Source organism: Aotus nancymaae, unplaced genomic scaffold, assembly GCF_030222135.1.
Source record: "Aotus nancymaae isolate 86718 unplaced genomic scaffold, 86718_ANA_hifiasm-v0.15.2.pri h1tg000059l, whole genome shotgun sequence".
Taxonomy (NCBI): Eukaryota; Metazoa; Chordata; class Mammalia; order Primates; family Aotidae; genus Aotus; species Aotus nancymaae.
Genome location: NW_026988473.1, coordinates 54028109 through 54045210, shown reverse-complemented (window position 1 = coordinate 54045210; position 17102 = coordinate 54028109). Strand labels below are relative to the sequence as shown.

The 17102-nt window shown below is 36.8% G+C and overlaps 1 protein-coding gene across 1 annotated transcript; it reads left to right on the top strand.

Annotated features, from left to right (window-relative positions):
• The first annotated feature begins 15548 nt into the window (after positions 1 to 15548).
• LOC105720126 (olfactory receptor 52P1) lies at positions 15549 to 16538 on the top strand. Its single transcript, XM_012456427.2, has one exon. It carries the CDS (start codon positions 15549 to 15551, stop codon positions 16536 to 16538), a length of 990 nt encoding a protein of 329 aa, XP_012311850.2.
• Positions 16539 to 17102: the final 564 nt, after the last annotated feature.

The window sequence follows — 17102 nt, the reverse complement described above, 5'->3', positions numbered from 1 at the left end:
AGTATACTTCAACAAATGCAAATCAATCAATGTGATACATCATAACAACAGAAAGAAGGACAGAAACAATGTAATAATTTCAATCTATGCTGAAAAAGCGTTCAATAAGATTCAACATCCTTTAATAACAAAAACCCTTAAAGGATGAAACAGGAGCACACTTCAACATAATAAAAGCCATATAGACAGACTTACAGCTAGTATCAAACAGAATGGGGAAAAACTGAAATGTTTCCTCAATATCTTGAACACTACAAGGATGCCCACTTTTACCACTGTTCTTTAACACATTATTAAAAGTCCTAGCCAAAGCAATCAGACAGGAGAAAGAAAGAAATAGCATCCAAATTGGAAAAGAAGAATTCAAATCGTCTTTGTTTGCAGATGATATGATCTTTGGAAAAACCTAGACTCCACCAAAAAAAAAAAACAACTATTAAAAATGATAAATTCAGCAAAGTTGCAGGGCACAAAATAAACACACACAAATCAGTAGTATTTTTAAATGCCAACAGTGAATAATCTGAAACAGAAATCGAGAACATAATCCCATTTACAATAGCTACGAATACATTAAAATACCTAGGAATTAACTTACTAAAGAAGTGAAAGATCTTTGCAATCAAAACTATGAAACACTGATGCAAGAAATGGAAGTGGACACACAAAAAATGAAAAGATATTTCATGTTCATCAATTGGAAGAATCAATAGTGTTAAAATGTCCATATTACCCAAAACAATCCACAGATTTAATGCAATCCCTATCAAAATACTGACATTTTTCACAAGAATAGAAAAACCATTCTAAAATTTATGCAGGACTACAAAAAGACCTGGAATAGCCAAAGCTGTCATAAGCAAAAAGAACAATACTGGAGGAATCCTATTATCTGACTTCAAATTATACTACAGAGTTATAGTAACCAAAATGGCATGATAATGGTATAGAGACAGACCTAAAGAGCAGTGGAACAGAGTAGGGAGCCCAGAAATAGATCTATACATCTTTAGTGAACCCATTTTCTACAAAAGTGCCACGAACATACACTGGACAAAGGACAGTCTTTTCAATAAGTGATGTTGGGAAAACTGGATATCCATATGCAGAAGAATAAAACCAGACCCCTGTCTCTCACCATAATAAAAAAAAACAAAGAAAAATGGATTAAAGACTTAAATCTAAGACTTCAAACTATGAAATTACTAAGGAAAACATTAAGGAAACTCTCCAGGAGTCTCTTTGGGCAAAGATTTCTTGAACAATAACCTCACAGGCGCAGGTAACCAAAACAAAAATGGCCAAATAGGATTGCATCAAGTTAAAAAGCTTCTGCAAAGGAAAGGAAACAATCAACAAAGTGAAGAGACAACCCACAGAATGGAAAAAATATTTCCAAATCACCCAACTGGCAAAGGATTAATAACCAGAACATATAAAGAGCTCAAGCAACTCTATAGGAAAAAATCGAATAATCTAATTAAAATGGGGAAAATATCTGAATAAACATTTCTCAGAAAAGACATACAAATGACAAGCAAGTATATGAAAAGGTGCTCAACATCACTGATCATCAGAGAAATGAAAATCAAACCACGATGAGATACCATTTCACCCTTTTATTCGGAAGACAGACAATAAGAAATGAGGGTAAGGATGAGGAGAAAAGAGAACCCTCATACACTGTGGTTGGAAATTTAAATTAGTACAACTTCTATGGAGAACAATTTGGAGGTTTCTCACAATACTCAAATAGAGCTACCATACGATCCAGCAATCCCACTCCTTGTAGATATCCAAAAGAAAGAAAATCAGTATATTGAAGAGATATCTGCATTCCCATGTTTATTGTAGCACTATTCACAACAGCTAAGATTTGGAAGCAACTCAAATGTCTATCAGCAGTTGAACAGATAAAGAAAATGTGGTGCATATACAGTGGAGTATCATTGAGCCATAAAAAAGAATGAGATCCAGTCATTCGCAACAATATATATGGAGCTGGAGGTCATCATGTTAAGTGAAATAAGCCAGACAGAGAAATACTAACATTGCATGTTCCCACTTACCTGTGGAAGCTAAAAATTAAAACAATTGAGCTTATGGAGATAGAAAAAGTCTGGTTACTTGAGGGTGGGAAGCATAGTTGGGAAGGAAGGGTACGGTTAATGGGTACAAAAATAGGAAGAATATGTAAGACCTACAACTTACTTGCACAACATGGTGACTATAGTAAAAAAAACAATTTAATTGTATGTTTTAAAATAACTAAAACAGTGTAATTTGATTGTTTTGAAACTCCAAGGATAAATACTTGGGGTGATGGATAACCTATTTGACATGATGTGATTATTATACATTGTATACCTGCATCAAAATATCTCATGTAACCCATAAATATATATATATTTATCATGTACTCACAAAAATAAAAAATATAAAAATAAAATGATTATAAAATTCAATATCTATAAAATTAATGTATTTGTTAAAGTTGCCACAAATGATTATACAGAATTTCAGTGCCAGATTCTTCCACATACTTAAAACTCATTTTCATTCACAGAGCAACTGGACTAGGTTTAGTTTAAGCCTTCAGACAAGATACTAATTGATGAGGTATTGACTAATTTCTTAATTGATTCTGAAGCTAACAAGACATAAAGACAGAATGTGCATAATAATATAAATAGAGAGATTGGCTGTACCATTACTGAGACAGAAGAATTATAGATCATAGTCCCTTATTCAATCCTCACTCTTGCCTCACTTCTTGGTAAAATAAATATTTATGCAGATGAACTGATTTCACAGTTACAATGTCCATCACCATCCCTGCACACACTAATCTTTTTCCAAACTTCTAACTCTCCCTCCAACTAAAACTATCTCTTTATTTTGATGGCTGCAAGGTCTCTGTCCTCTTGTCCTGCATGACCTTTTCCCTCATTTCAATGCACAGATTATTGTAACACCTATAAAATATTGCACAATTCTGATAGAATCCATCATTCATTTATAATTTTCCAATCTTAATTGGGCTCTCAAATGTCGATAATTAATTTTCATGTACCATTTATTTCAAAAGCCATTACTTTCCAGAAGGCCAACAGTTATCATCTCACATTTAATTTATCAGGTAACAACATTTTTCATTTGTCACAGAATAATAAGTATAAATATAGTACTTCAATTATTGAAAAGAAAATAGACGTTGAATTGTTGCAAGAAGTGTAGAATATATTATCTCCTTGTAAGACCACCCTTATCCCATAGCCTTGACATCTGCCTCTATAGCATTTAGGGGAGGCATGCCCTTAATAAAACGGATAGTTCTCTTGAACCAAAGGCAGTCCATGACAGGAGTTATAAGAGACCTGCAGTTCTTAACGCTTTTGGCAAACCAGCTCTCATCCCCCAACCTATGTTTCTTCCCCTACCAACACATAACATCTCCTATACCCTTTGTCAACACAATCTATCTCTAAAACAGTCCCACAAAAGAATATAATTTGGTTCTGAACAAAACAATTCGAGTTACCTCAGAACATCTTATCTCAGATGCTTTCAGAACTAATCTAATTATACCTCACATCCTTATTTACTACTGACATTTTAAGAAAACAGCCTTCCTGGTCAAGGTCAAGCACCATTACTTTTATCATTAAATATTCATGAAATCTCCTAATTATTTTTAATTCCATAGCTACTTACCAGTTCCAAAATATGTTCTGCTTTTTAGAAATCACAGAGTATGGTCAAAAACTTTCTCCATGAAAATTCACTTTACCTTCTTCCTCTAACAGAAAGCAGGCTATGCTCTGAGCATATTGCGTTCTGAACAGCCTTGTCAAATGGAAGATACCTTTATAAATCTCACTGCTCACACACTGCAGATTTTAAGCTTGCAGGTATGTTTTAGATTTTCTTGCTTCCCACTGTACCTTCCAGATCTCTGCTTCTCTTCCCACTTTAAAATCCCAGGCCCCTATGAAACACAGACTGTCATAATACACTACCTATTCCCCATTCCCTTTTGAGTTACTTCTTATGCTCTTAGTCACCTTTTCTCATCAAGTTGTGTTTTTGGTACCTTTCTTTCATATCAAGGAAGGTTTTTTGATGCCTTTTCCTCTATTACTACTTCTGTCATAACAGTTGCCTATAATTGATTTATATCAGCAATGAAAAAGAAGCTTGGCCTTTTGTTTCTTGACTTCCTTACTTTTAATAGTCTTTTTCTTCACCCCACATCAGCCACTCAGAATATCATAAATAATACACTAGAAAATGGCATGACCTTTAAAATACTGTTTTTAAGGATCTCAAATTTAGCTTTTACATTTAGCTCACGTTTTTCTAGTTCATTTTTGTCGGTAACCTTCTACTTCAGCAATTCCTTGACATCATAAGGCTTTCTAATCCATCAATGCTTCCTCCTTTTCCTATTACCATCTTACCTCATCACCAGTTAGTTAGAAACTACGTTCCATCACTATAATCACTGGCATACATTTACACTCCACTCCTGTTTCTCCTCTCCCTTAGTTGTACTAATACAGTAAAGATGCAATCCCAGCTCTACCTGCTTTGCATCTATGTCTGAACAGCTGAATGTGACTTCAACAAACGCATTCGTGATCACCAATTCTAGTCTAACCATAATCCTCAGGGGAATTGTCAACACACCCAGGCAATCATAATACCTTTCTACTAACATTTCTGTGAGACATTTTACTGTCTTTCTTCTTAACCTCACAACACTTACACCTCTCATCTAAAATAAAATGCTATTTATGTATATTGCATAATAAAGTAGAAGAAACCAAAATATGTCCTCATTTCCTCAACACCAAAAATACTGCCCACTGTATTGATACTGTGGCTTCCTGTTACAATGGATGACCTGCCACCACATTCTTATTCAAAGCTTCCTCATCTGCTTCTAAATTTTCCTCATACAAGCACTTATTCTTGCTATTATACTCTTCTCTTCTGCCTCATCAGCATTCCACTTCTAGTGAGACTTGCCACTACTCTCATTTTCACCAAAGTCATTCTAGCCAGGACGTCCTTAGTTTTTACTTGTACAACTGATAGAACACTTTACTGATTGTTCTGCTTCTCTCTTGCCCACGCACTGCTTATTGTTCATAAAGCAGCCACGTTATCTTCAAAATCTTAAAAAACATAAGTAGCATGATATCATAACAGCTTATCATCATATCATCATAATGGCTTCCAGTTATGTAAAAAACAAAATAAAAAATCTGTGCCATGATGTGCAAGGCACTGTGACACACTCTGATCATAAATACTCACGATCCTCATGAGGTACGAGGAATGTCCCGGACTCAGCTCACCTCTTCACCTTCATCTTCTGTACTCTCCCACTTGCTCACTTTATTCTTGGTCATTTTTCTCCTCTTTATGCATAAGTTTGTCCCTGCCTCAAGGTACCTGTCCTTGCTATTCTGTCTTCCCACAAATCTTCCCACGACTTATTCTATTTTTCTGTGGGTCTATGAAGATACTATTTCATCTTAAACTTCCATTTTAGTCACATTAAACACCATTTCATTTTTTAAAACAATCTTTTTAAAAAACAAATGCCTTTATACTTTATGGAATAAAAAAGTAATTCAAAGTCCTGACAGCATTTTTGAAACACCTGAAGAGTTTAAAACTTACTAATATGTAGGTGCCAAGGACTGAATCTGAATGTACAGAACTGGACCCTAGAAACAAACTCTTTTCAGAGCTTGTGGGGGCCTTTCCCCACGTAACCATGTTTTAAATGACCAGCCCAAGAGCTGAGTCAGAAACTGTAGATTCAAGAGTGCTCAAAACTCAGCTCTTCTCCTCTTCTTTGTTCTTTCTGGCCCTTTGCTTCTCATCTTCCTTCATTATTCTTTGTCCAGTAGGTTAACTTAATATGAACAGACAGTCACAACTCAACTCAATAAATGTTATAACTGAGATGTAAAATAATTTATGGAGTTGGAAGGGACTCTTCCTTGAAGAGGAGACAAAGAAAATTTTAAGAAAGTATGATTTATCATAGCCCGAAAAAACGACAAGAGTTAGTCAGATAGAGAGGTGGGGAGAAAGAGTTCTGAATAGAGAAAACAGTAAGTGGGGAAAAGATAGTATCAGAAAATGTAGGTATATTTAAGGAATGGTGAGGAATTCAGTGTGATCCTGCTGTCAAATACATGGAGTCCTGGAAACAAGGTCAGAGGTGAACTTGTGATTGACAGCTTCTTTTGCCTAGAATTGTTTTCACATCACATTCCTCTTTTCCTGACAAACTCATATTCAGCTCAATCTTATCCTCACCTTCCTCCTCTTGCCAATATCATGGCTTTGCCCACATCTGTGCTCCACTGCCTAACACTTAAGCATTAAATTTCTTTTCTTTAAATGATTCTTCTTATTAACTAGTATTTATTAAATACGCACTGTGAGCCAGAATTTGTAAACCAGCTCCACCTTGTCATGCTTGATAATGTGTTTACATTATTTTAAAGTCCTAGATTCTTGAATCTTACACTCATTCACCCCTTAAATCTTCGGTAAACTTGCTCAACTTTCAGAAGTGAGGCAGTACTTTCAGGTGTCTGGGATAGAGGGTTGCTGTGGGAAATAAACGCCAGGTAGATAGAATTAGTTAAAGCTCCAGATAGAAGGAGCTTAGAGAAAACAATCTGATTTTAAAAAGGGGAGGCAGGATTAATTTATTTAATTATTTAAATCAGAACTTACCTAGAACACTATATTCTTTCGACCATATTCTTTTCTTCCGATTACCGGAGCATTGCCATTTGGAAGTCACAACTTAAATCTGCCCGTCTCATGTTACATGGAACACTATCTTTGCTGAGCTAGGAAGAAAAAGCCCCTAAGAAGGAGCTCCTTGTCTACCCTGGCTCCCCTTCTGTGTTTCTTTCCTGAGATCCAGCATTCAAGCTTTCTTGTTACAGTGGGCCAAGCCTATCTTATACTACATAAGGGAGATTTTTGAAGTCTGTGATTTTATTTTGCAAGTAATCTGGGCACAGCCATGACTCTCCAGAGATCAAGGATAGAGGAACAATGAAAGAAGTGGTTCATTAGAGTATCCCATTGGACCTCTTACTCAAAGGGCAACATGACCCCGAAGGCAGTTCTCAGAGGAAAAGAAGTAATTTTGTTCTTTTCAGTTTTCATGTAATTATATAATAATGATGTTATGAGACTTCTTTCCATTTGCTGTAAAGTTTGTTAAAGCAAAAAATCTTTGTCAACTTTATGATATTACAATGATGAAATATCTTACAACACAGTGTATACAAATAAAGTTTCTTTACTTGAGGTTATATATACTCTCATCTTTACTACATATTTTTATGTTTCTTTTCAAAACATTACTGTCATTTTATGCACCCATACACTATATGAAATTCCCCAGTTCCCACATTCTTGATAGCAATTCATACAGCTTATTTTTGGTAATTTGATACATGTGAAATGGCATCTCACTGTTGTGTGCACTTGTATTTTTCTGCTAGCCTTATTAGCTAATTGAATGAACTTTCTTTTCATGTATTTTTGCCTAATTTCCTCATGTACTGTTACTCTTCTTAGAAATTGATTTGAGGTTATTTTTATTTCATGTTTGTATTATAAATACCCTGTCACATATATATTTCACCAATTGTCTTCTAACCTATTTACCTCAAATGCTATTGTTTCATTTTATACTAACATAAATTATAGAAAGAAGTATATCAATTGCTTCATTTGTGATTTCTACATTTTGTCTTAATTTTTCTTGTGTTCAATACTCTATTCCTGCAAAATAAAGATTTTTATATAACATAAATATAAAATTTAGAATTTATTTTCAATTCATCTGGAATTTATGTTTTTATGGCTCATTACGTGGTCATATTTCATTACATATTTAAGTATAAGAATATCTAACTTCAAATACTGATTAGTACATTCTATCCTTTCTAATTAGTAATGTCATATATGTTAAAAAATTAGGAATCTGTTTCTGGGCTTTTCATTCTTTTTATCCCAGTGTTATTCTAGTAAAAGTTTGACACAAACTTCTACATTTTAAAATAATTTGTAAGTATAATAAGGCAAGTCTCCCCATCTTGTGCTTACAGACTTGGTTATTTTTAGAGTTTTATTTTTTTGTATTAATTTTATTATTTGTTGAGTTCTGAAGATTTCCTCTTACTCTTTTAATTAGAGTTCTATCTAATGTATAGATTCATTTGAAAAGATTAGATATCTTCACGGTATTGAGTCTTTTATCCAGGTTTATGATGTGGTATTCTCTTTAATTATCCATTTTATATTAATGAAATATTCCATACCTTTTCATAATTTTTGCTTATCTCTTTATTTTGATCTTGTATCTATCAATCTTGTTGAAATCTATATTGACTAACAAATTCTCTGGTAGATTCTCTTATACTTTCTATGCAAATTGTAATACCATTCATGCTTCCTGTTTTTTTAATTATCTTTTCTTCTTATTGCATGGCTGTGGCCTTTAGTACAATACTCAATATGGAAGGAGCAGGTGGATTGGGTACTCCTTTTTATTCTTACTTTAGAAGCATTTGAAAATGCTTCTGACTCTTTACAACTTATTATACATTTCTAATTTTTTAGTTCACCAATATCTCATCTACTTGTGTCTCATATTTTCTTAAAAAGTAATATAGTTAGTGTAAGATTACATACCTATTTTCATTTGGCTTTTGTAGTAACCTCACATTATACTTTCATTTTTGCAGTGTCTGATTTGGGTCTTTCTAGTGCTTATTGCAAACACCCCAAATTCCTTGCAGAATACAATAACGACATAGTAAAATAAATTGAGAACACACATTGGTTTCTTTATTAGTCAAACACAAAACCATTAGGGGAGACATATACGTGAACATACACATTCAAAGGGTCGGCTTACATAATTGTATAGACTGTCTAGGCAAGTCCAAAGTTCACGAGTGGGCAGTCAGAAAGTAAAGATTGCAAGCATGCTGGAATCTACTCAGGCATGGGATGAAGCTGGTTTCTAGAGGCATGAGTCTTTTTATTTTTTTCCAAGGAAAGTGGAAGGCCCCTTTTAAGGCTTTCTAACTCATTAAGTCAGGCCCACCCCAGATAATTCACCTAATTAAAGCCAACTAATTAGGGTACTCTAGTGCATCTCTGCAATAACTTTGCAGCAACACCTGTATTCGTGTTTAAATCACTGAGAGTGGTGTGTGTGCAATACAATGGCTGTTATTTCTCTTCCAACTTAAGTCTCATAAGAGATTATTTCTAATAGCCCGCTTATCTGAAAAGATAGTAGAAAGTGAATTCCAGGAAATACAGTTATGCAAGTTGACACCCTACAGGGCTATTTTATTCTCCATAGAATGCATTAACCACAAATTTTCCCAGAAGTTGTTGAGAGGTAGACTTGTTTTGTGTGATGAACAAAGAAATTCCCAAAGATTTTTTTCTTCCTTTTTATTTTCATTTCTTTTTAAATTAATTAGATTGGGGTGGGTTGAAAGCTTCTAGGATGCATCTTTAACTCTAGAAAGATAAAAATTTTCAGGGCAAGATTCTATGAAAGGGAAGTTGCTGCAAGCCTGTTCTGTTCTAGATTTTAAGAGGACTTATTAATCCACATTGTTTAGTAGAATTCTCGAAGAGTGCAGATCATATAGCAGTTTGGAGAGAAAAACCCAATCAAAAAACTTTTTTAAAAATTTGTTTTTTTAGTATAGTCGTTCTGTTGTGGAAATTCGAGCTGAGAACAGAGAGACTGAGAGACACAAGAGAATCTCTTTATTGGCGCTCCAGCTGAAGGTGGCCTCACTGCCCGTAATGGCTGCCAGGCCTGAACAAAGAGAACATGTTGCTTTTATACAACTTGAGGCAGGAAAATAAGGCAGGAAACAAGTTTCGGACAAAGACAATTAATCAAGTTTTGCAATCTTGGGCTTAGTGGTTATTGGACTTTATAACCTTGCAGCTAAGGTAGGAGGTTATAATGTTGAGGAAGACATCCAAGGAGACCAGAAAAACAGTAATTGCAGAAGTATGTGCAGGCCGCAGAGCTAAAGATATGCTCTGGTGCTCTTATCTAAGTAGAGAGGGGGTTGTACTAGGTCTGCTTTACTTCTATTTTCTCTAAATACAGGTCTTGTTACTAACCTGGAACGTGGGCTGTGAGATAAGTTTGCAGCTGCAGTTAGTTGGGCTAAGCTGGGAGGGGTTACTTAGTTTTGCTTACTATGATTTTTCTTAGTGACCTAATCCTAATGATAACTATTACTTATACTATTTTAATTCTGTCTCTGATTTTATTTTCCTCCTCATTTCTTTAAAGTACGATCCTTTGATCAACAGCATTCCCTTTAATTGGAAACTAACTGTTAGTAAAGGAAATTTTGAGGTCTTGCTCCAAACTCACAGAATTAGAAACTCTGGTGATGTGGACTAGTAATCTGTGTTTAACAGGAGCAGTAAATAATTTTAAAGTACAAGAACATTGTCAAACTACTGGCTTCAAGAGTCTCTCAGGAGCTAAGATCAAAGTATGATCACCAGAATTCAGATCCAGTCTAGCTGTGGGCACTGTTCATGGTAAGGACAGATCCCTTTAGATATGGTGTGGCTGGAGGAGAAAATAATCATGGGAGCTTTTGGAAAGATGATAAGGAGACCAACTTAAGTAAAAATGATTAAGAGTCCAACGCTGAAAGAAAAGACTACGGTTCTACATTGACAATTCTCCAAACTCTCCCTGCATAATGTGGGATCCAGATAACGGCAGGAGCTACTTTTCTGAGAGGTTTAAGATACTTATTTGTAACGTGAAAAAGGTCTGGGATGCATGATGGAGTAAATTACAGTAGTGGTAAGACTGTACCAGATAAATTATTTGAATATTAGAGTACTGGTACCAAGAGTAAGTTAGTCCATAGAAAAATTAGGTTGTACGTTTAATGCAAAGGAACTCTCTAACAATACAGTCTACTGAAATCAGTACAATGGACAGGTTTTCAGCAAAGGCCACCAGGAGATGTAGGGCTGGTAATGCTTCATGCATGTGTTCTCTGGTGTGCTCAGCTCATAAGATAATTACTTTACATGGTAAAAAAATTGCCTTTAAGAAGTTACATCTCCTAGATATCACATATGGGTACAATATCCTGTTGAGTTTCATTACCATCTTGCTGCATCATTCACAGGTAATATGAAAAAATCAGCAGAGCATTTCACAAAGCTAGTCAGCAAGTCTGGGAACATGTGCAGTAAATTCTCTATAATATTAGAGTCTTAAGAAAAAGTAAACATAGCAGAATGGCCCAGAGATAATCCTAGAAAAGAATGAAAGAAAAAGAAATCATGTCCTGGAATCCTTTGGTGGGTGGAGTTGCCTTCAAGCAACCATAGTATTTCTCTCCTCAATGACTCTAAAATGTTAGGTGCCCTTATGGAAATAATGCCAGTGCTGGTATGTGGGGAGTTGAAGCCAAGCCAAAACCACAGGAAAAGAGTTCCTAGGGAACAGACTACAAATACATCTTCCCTGAACCTTTAACAGAAGCCTCTAGCTTCATCTTCACGTTCTGATCTGGACTGCATTCAGAGGAGTGGAGCGTGAATGCCCAGTTTCCTAGGGAACATAGAAGCCCCCTAGGTGGCTTTAGCCTTAAACTCAGTGCAAGCCACCACACTCCCAGGGGGCTGTGAAATGTATTTCAGATAGTTGAGGGTGAGCAGAGACTTGTAATGTTCTTGCAGTCTTCTGAGGATGCTTCTACACTGTGGTGCCTTCTCTTTTCTGCTTTCCCGGAATCATGTGAGTTTGGCTAGGAAAAGACTGAAAAAGGCATTTCTTAGACCTTAAGAGAAGTTTTTCTGTGCAAACTGGTTATGGAAAGTTTGCTTGAACGTATGGAGAATAAGATTTAAAGACCAGGAACGGAAATTTTCCTGAGTAACACCTCTGTAGAGTCTGATTTGGAATTTTAGTTAGCAGGCATCCGGAAACAGGAATTATAGTTTGGCATTAGGCTGAGTAGTTGGAAAGGGGAACACAGTGGGGAACTGCCTGGAAAGGAAGAAGCAAGTGATATGTTAACCAGATGGAAGATGTGTGAGGCATTGTGAAGAAAGTTTATGGCATTTACTATAATATTCCTGAAATTACTAACAAGCAATAATTTCTCATGGAGCAGGGAAGGGGGAATTTGTGTGCCTAGTGAGATGGACAGACACTATAAAAATGAACACCATGAAACTAGGCAGAGAAAATCAGCGGAAGCTTAGATTTCCTTGAGCTTTCCCCCCTCTAGTATTCTGACATCAGGCAGAGGCAGCCTAAGTGTAGCTATGCTCTTCTGCAGGCAGGTTTACAGCCTTTGCTTTCCAGTAGAGTTTCAGAGCATGGAAAACCTTTTCCAACCCCAGTTGTGATGTTAGAGTTTTTATCTTACTGAAGATACTGTCTTTAATGTCACAATAAATATCAGGTTTGTGATTAGGTCAGAGGACAAGTTCAAACTGAGGTATGAATGAGAATGGTCACAGAAGTTTATCAATATCACGGTATATTTCATATAAGGAGAGATGTGAGGCCACAGATCTGCAAATTGGATGGAATAATGTTGGAGTGAGGGAATGGATAAGAGCACATGGCTGTGTGAAGGATTGGTATGTGCAAAGGTTGGAGGTTCCTAAAGAAGAAAAGACTAGAGGAGCCAAGAGGAACTGCCAGTAATGTTCACTTTCATCAATTAAATGAGGAGTGAATCTAATCAAGTAATATGTGGTCATCTGTGCTCAGTTCAATTTCTTCAAGGGAAAAATGTCATAAAGCATAGAGTCAGAGACCTAAACTGCAAAAGGAACCTCAAAAAAATGATCAAATTAAGCCTCCTGGCTATGAGTAAGTGAATTTGTAAGAAGACGGAAAACTGTAAGAGAACTGGCATAAACTAAAGAGTTGGGGTGATACAGTGAGCGGGGCCCCTCTGCTTCTGTATTCTGAGTTCCCGTCCATTATCTGTGTCGAGCCATCAGTTGAGCAGAGATCACATTCACTGGTAAATCAAATTTATGTCATATAAACCATAGCTGAGTGCGTTCAATTTGGCTGAAAGCAATCAGAAAAGCTGTTTTCCAAATGACTGTTATGTAGCCCTAGAAGGCATACAGAAAAAAATTATGAAGAACATGTGTTTATAGTTTATCAACAAGGTTTCCCTATAATGGAACAAATGAGATTGAATGTAAACTAGTTACTGATATAAATATGTACGTTAAGGCAAGATTCTAGCTGGTTAAGAAAACTGTAGTGAGGATTTGGCATTGGATGTGAGATTTTTTCCTATTAAAATGAAAGTGATGATAATAAATGACACTTGTTAAGCACCTTCTGTTGACCACACATTGTAGTAGGTACCTTTATTTAAATTCTCACCAACTTGTAAAGTGTTATTTCCTTTTTGCTTATTAGAAAACTGTAAGGTTCTAGAGGAAAATTGACTCATTCAAAGCAACACTGACAATATGAGGTAAACACAAAGATTTGTTCTCAGTTTTGTGGGTTCCAATGCCTACATTTATTTTAACCACTTCGCTTTGCTGCTTTAAAGTCCCCAAGATTTTATACCTCTGAAATAGTCTGCCTCTTCAAAGAATACATGAAGGCAATCACGTGATCTGGCATACATTCTTACCTGAATATTAGGTGGAGGTCTGGAAAGTGCAAACCGTATTAGTAATGGTCATACATTTGATCACATCCTGAGTTTCCCCTTAATGTATTTCTCTTTGGGAAAGATAAGCCTGTAGCTGAAATTGATTGGAACCTTATATTTTTGCTGCCTCTGCCTTCCTAGGAATAAGTTCACAGAGCAGTGTATGCAAGACCCATCATGCACACCCCCGTTTTGAGGAGTTTATGCCTCTCTTTCCTGGAACTTGTATCGTTCATTGACTCTGAGCTGTGATCAGATTAACACTGTCACCAAGCTCCTCTTCTTCGGTTAGTTCCTAAGTCTCTGAAAAGAAAAAACAATAGTTGATCTTGTTCACCAACGTACTTGGGCTTTCTGCTGTGGTTTAGTTTTTTAAATCCATTTACATTCCAAAATAGGAACATCTGTGTGGTTAAAAAATGGAGAGGCCTTTCAAATTTATGTTCTCAGTGACTAACTATGCAGAGTACCTGGTCTGTTAAGAAACAGGAGAGTTTAACTCTCCTCCCACATAACATGTACACACCCAGAGAGAAAGATATGGCGAAGAGTTGATTCTCCTTTGATAACTATATTCTAACTCCCCACATTTCCTGGCGTCTTTGTATTGATCATCACAGTATCTCCAGCTTTAAAATGTTAAATATTTGTGGTTGAACACATGGATATAAACTTCCAGGCAGTGAAGTTCTCATATCCATCTTGAAAACTTTTAACTAAAATGATTTCTCAACTTTTGTCCCAATGATTGCTCCTTTGTTTATTCTCATCACCATGAGCCCACATACTCTGCATAATTCCTCGTAGCTTAAGTACCACTTGCTGTGGATTGCTTCTCCTTAGGGGCTGGGGTACTGGAAAGGTCAGGTAAGGTAGAGAATAGCATACTTTTTTTTTTTCCATAAAAAGACATCAGTCATCACTGCCAGGTAAAGTCAAAGTACTCTCGTAAAAATCACTTCTTGCTATTGTGGAATGGTAACATTGAGAAGCATTTGACCATGCCCTTTCTTAGAAATCACCAGGTACTGCAGATGGAATGTGAATAAAGGATTGACCAAGAAGTGGGCTGAAAAATCTTGGTATTTTCAGTTTCAGAAATAGAAAGAAGTCCAAAAGAGTTACCTTCCACATTTTGGGGCTAGGATAGCTGAAGTATCTTATGAAATTTCAGATGAAGATTGAGCAGATATATGTGAAAATATATTAATAGCTTAGTAAAAAGACTGGAAACAACTAGAGTAATATTAAGTTCAAAAATAATTACTAAGCACAGGGTCCCAAATTAGAACCTATTCCAAATTAAAGGACAAGAAAAAAAAATGTCCAAGATTACCCAGTGAACTGTGTTTGTTGTTTGTGTCACTAAACAGATAGTCACACCTAATCTCTTCTTATACTCCATAAAAGAGAGAGAGAGAGTGTGTGTGTGTGTGTGTGTGTGTGTGTATGTATTCAGGTATGTTCCTATAGCCTTGGCTAGAAGAAAATTCTAGTTTGTCTAAAGGCTTATTTGAGCCCTTTCTCACATTCATTGTATTTAATAAGCATTATATATCAGGTATATTCAAAGGTCCTTGGAAATCTTTAGAAATATTTACCCATATAATTATCTTATCTGTGGGGAATAGATATGATTAGTGTAGCTATTTTAGATGAAGCTTTCTAAACGTGATATAGCTAGTAGGTGTTACTTTGGTCTCCTTGAATCTATCTCTCTTCTATCTTGTTCCTCCAGGTAATGTGATACTATGTGGAGGTTTCTGACCATAGAGAATGTCCCACACTATTGGGCACAACATGGAATCTCCTAATCACACTGACGTCGACCCTTCTGTCTTCTTCCTCCTGGGCATCCCAGGTCTGGAACAATTTCACCTGTGGCTCTCACTCCCTGTGTGCTGCCTAGGCACAGCCACAATTGTGGGCAACATAACTATCCTAGTTGTTGTTGCCACTGAACCAGTCTTGCACAAGCCTGTGTACCTTTTTCTGTGCATGCTCTCAACCATAGACTTGGCTGCTTCTGTCTCCACTGTTCCCAAGCTACTGGCCATCCTCTGGTGTGGAGCTGGACATATATCTGCCTCTGCCTGCCTGGCACAGATGTTCTTCATTCATGCCTTCTGCATGATGGAGTCCACTGTGCTGCTGGCCATGGCCTTTGATCGTTACGTGGCCATCTGCCACCCACTCCGCTATGCCACAATCCTCACTGACACCATCATTGCCCGCATAGGGGTGGTAGCTGTGGTGAGAGGGTCCCTGGTCATGCTCCCATGTCCTTTTCTCATTGGGCGTTTAAACTTCTGCCAAAGCCATGTGATCCCACACACATACTGTGAGCACATGGCTGTGGTGAAGCTGGCCTGTGGAGACACCAGGCCTAACTGTGTGTATGGGCTGACAGCTGCACTGTTGGTCATTGGGGTGGACTTGTTCTGCATTGGTCTTTCCTATTCCTTCATTGCACAAGCTGTTTGTCGCCTCTCATCCCATGAAGCTCGGTCCAAGGCCCTAGGGACCTGTGGTTCCCATGTCTGTGTCATCCTCATCTCTTATACACCAGCCCTCTTCTCCTTTTTTACACACCGCTTTGGCCATCACGTTCCACTCCATATTCACATTCTTTTGGCAAATGTTTATCTGCTTTTCCCACCTGCTCTTAACCCTGTGGTATATGGAGTTAAGACCAAAGAGATCCGTGAAAGAGTTGTCAGTGTGTTTCAAAGTGGGCAGGGAACCAGCATCAAGGCATCTGAGTGACCCTAGAATATAGAAGGGACTTAATCCAAAATGAAAGAAACTTTTCAAGATAAAGAATCCTCAGTACGTGAGACCAGAAAGAGCTTTAAAGAGGGGGATAATGTCTTCTGCAGAAACTTCTAGGCCATTTCCAAGAGTGACAAATCACAGAGAAGGGCATTCTTTCCTTTCAGGGAAGTGTAAACAAAGGAAGATTCTTGGAACCTGGGTAACGTGCAGATATTGAAAATAACCCACTATGTTCTGGCGGGTTTCTACCCTGCTGCAGTTTAGAAGAGACCCTGAATAGCCATAGGATCTCTTCTCACTTCCTGACACTTTCCCAATATTCTAGGCATGGATTTCTAATTTTGTGCCTTATGATACAGCAGCTATCTTACCAGCTGCAAGGATCAGAAGACAAGATAATATAGTCACAGTTAAAGAAGTTAGAGCTGCCAAAGATTTATTGTGCTTTTGCATAAACCCTGTATTTCTCCACTAGAGCTTCAAACCAAGAGGAAAAAAAAGATCCACCAATATCCACAATATTACTTAGTGCCAGAACAAGTGCTTGAAAACTGG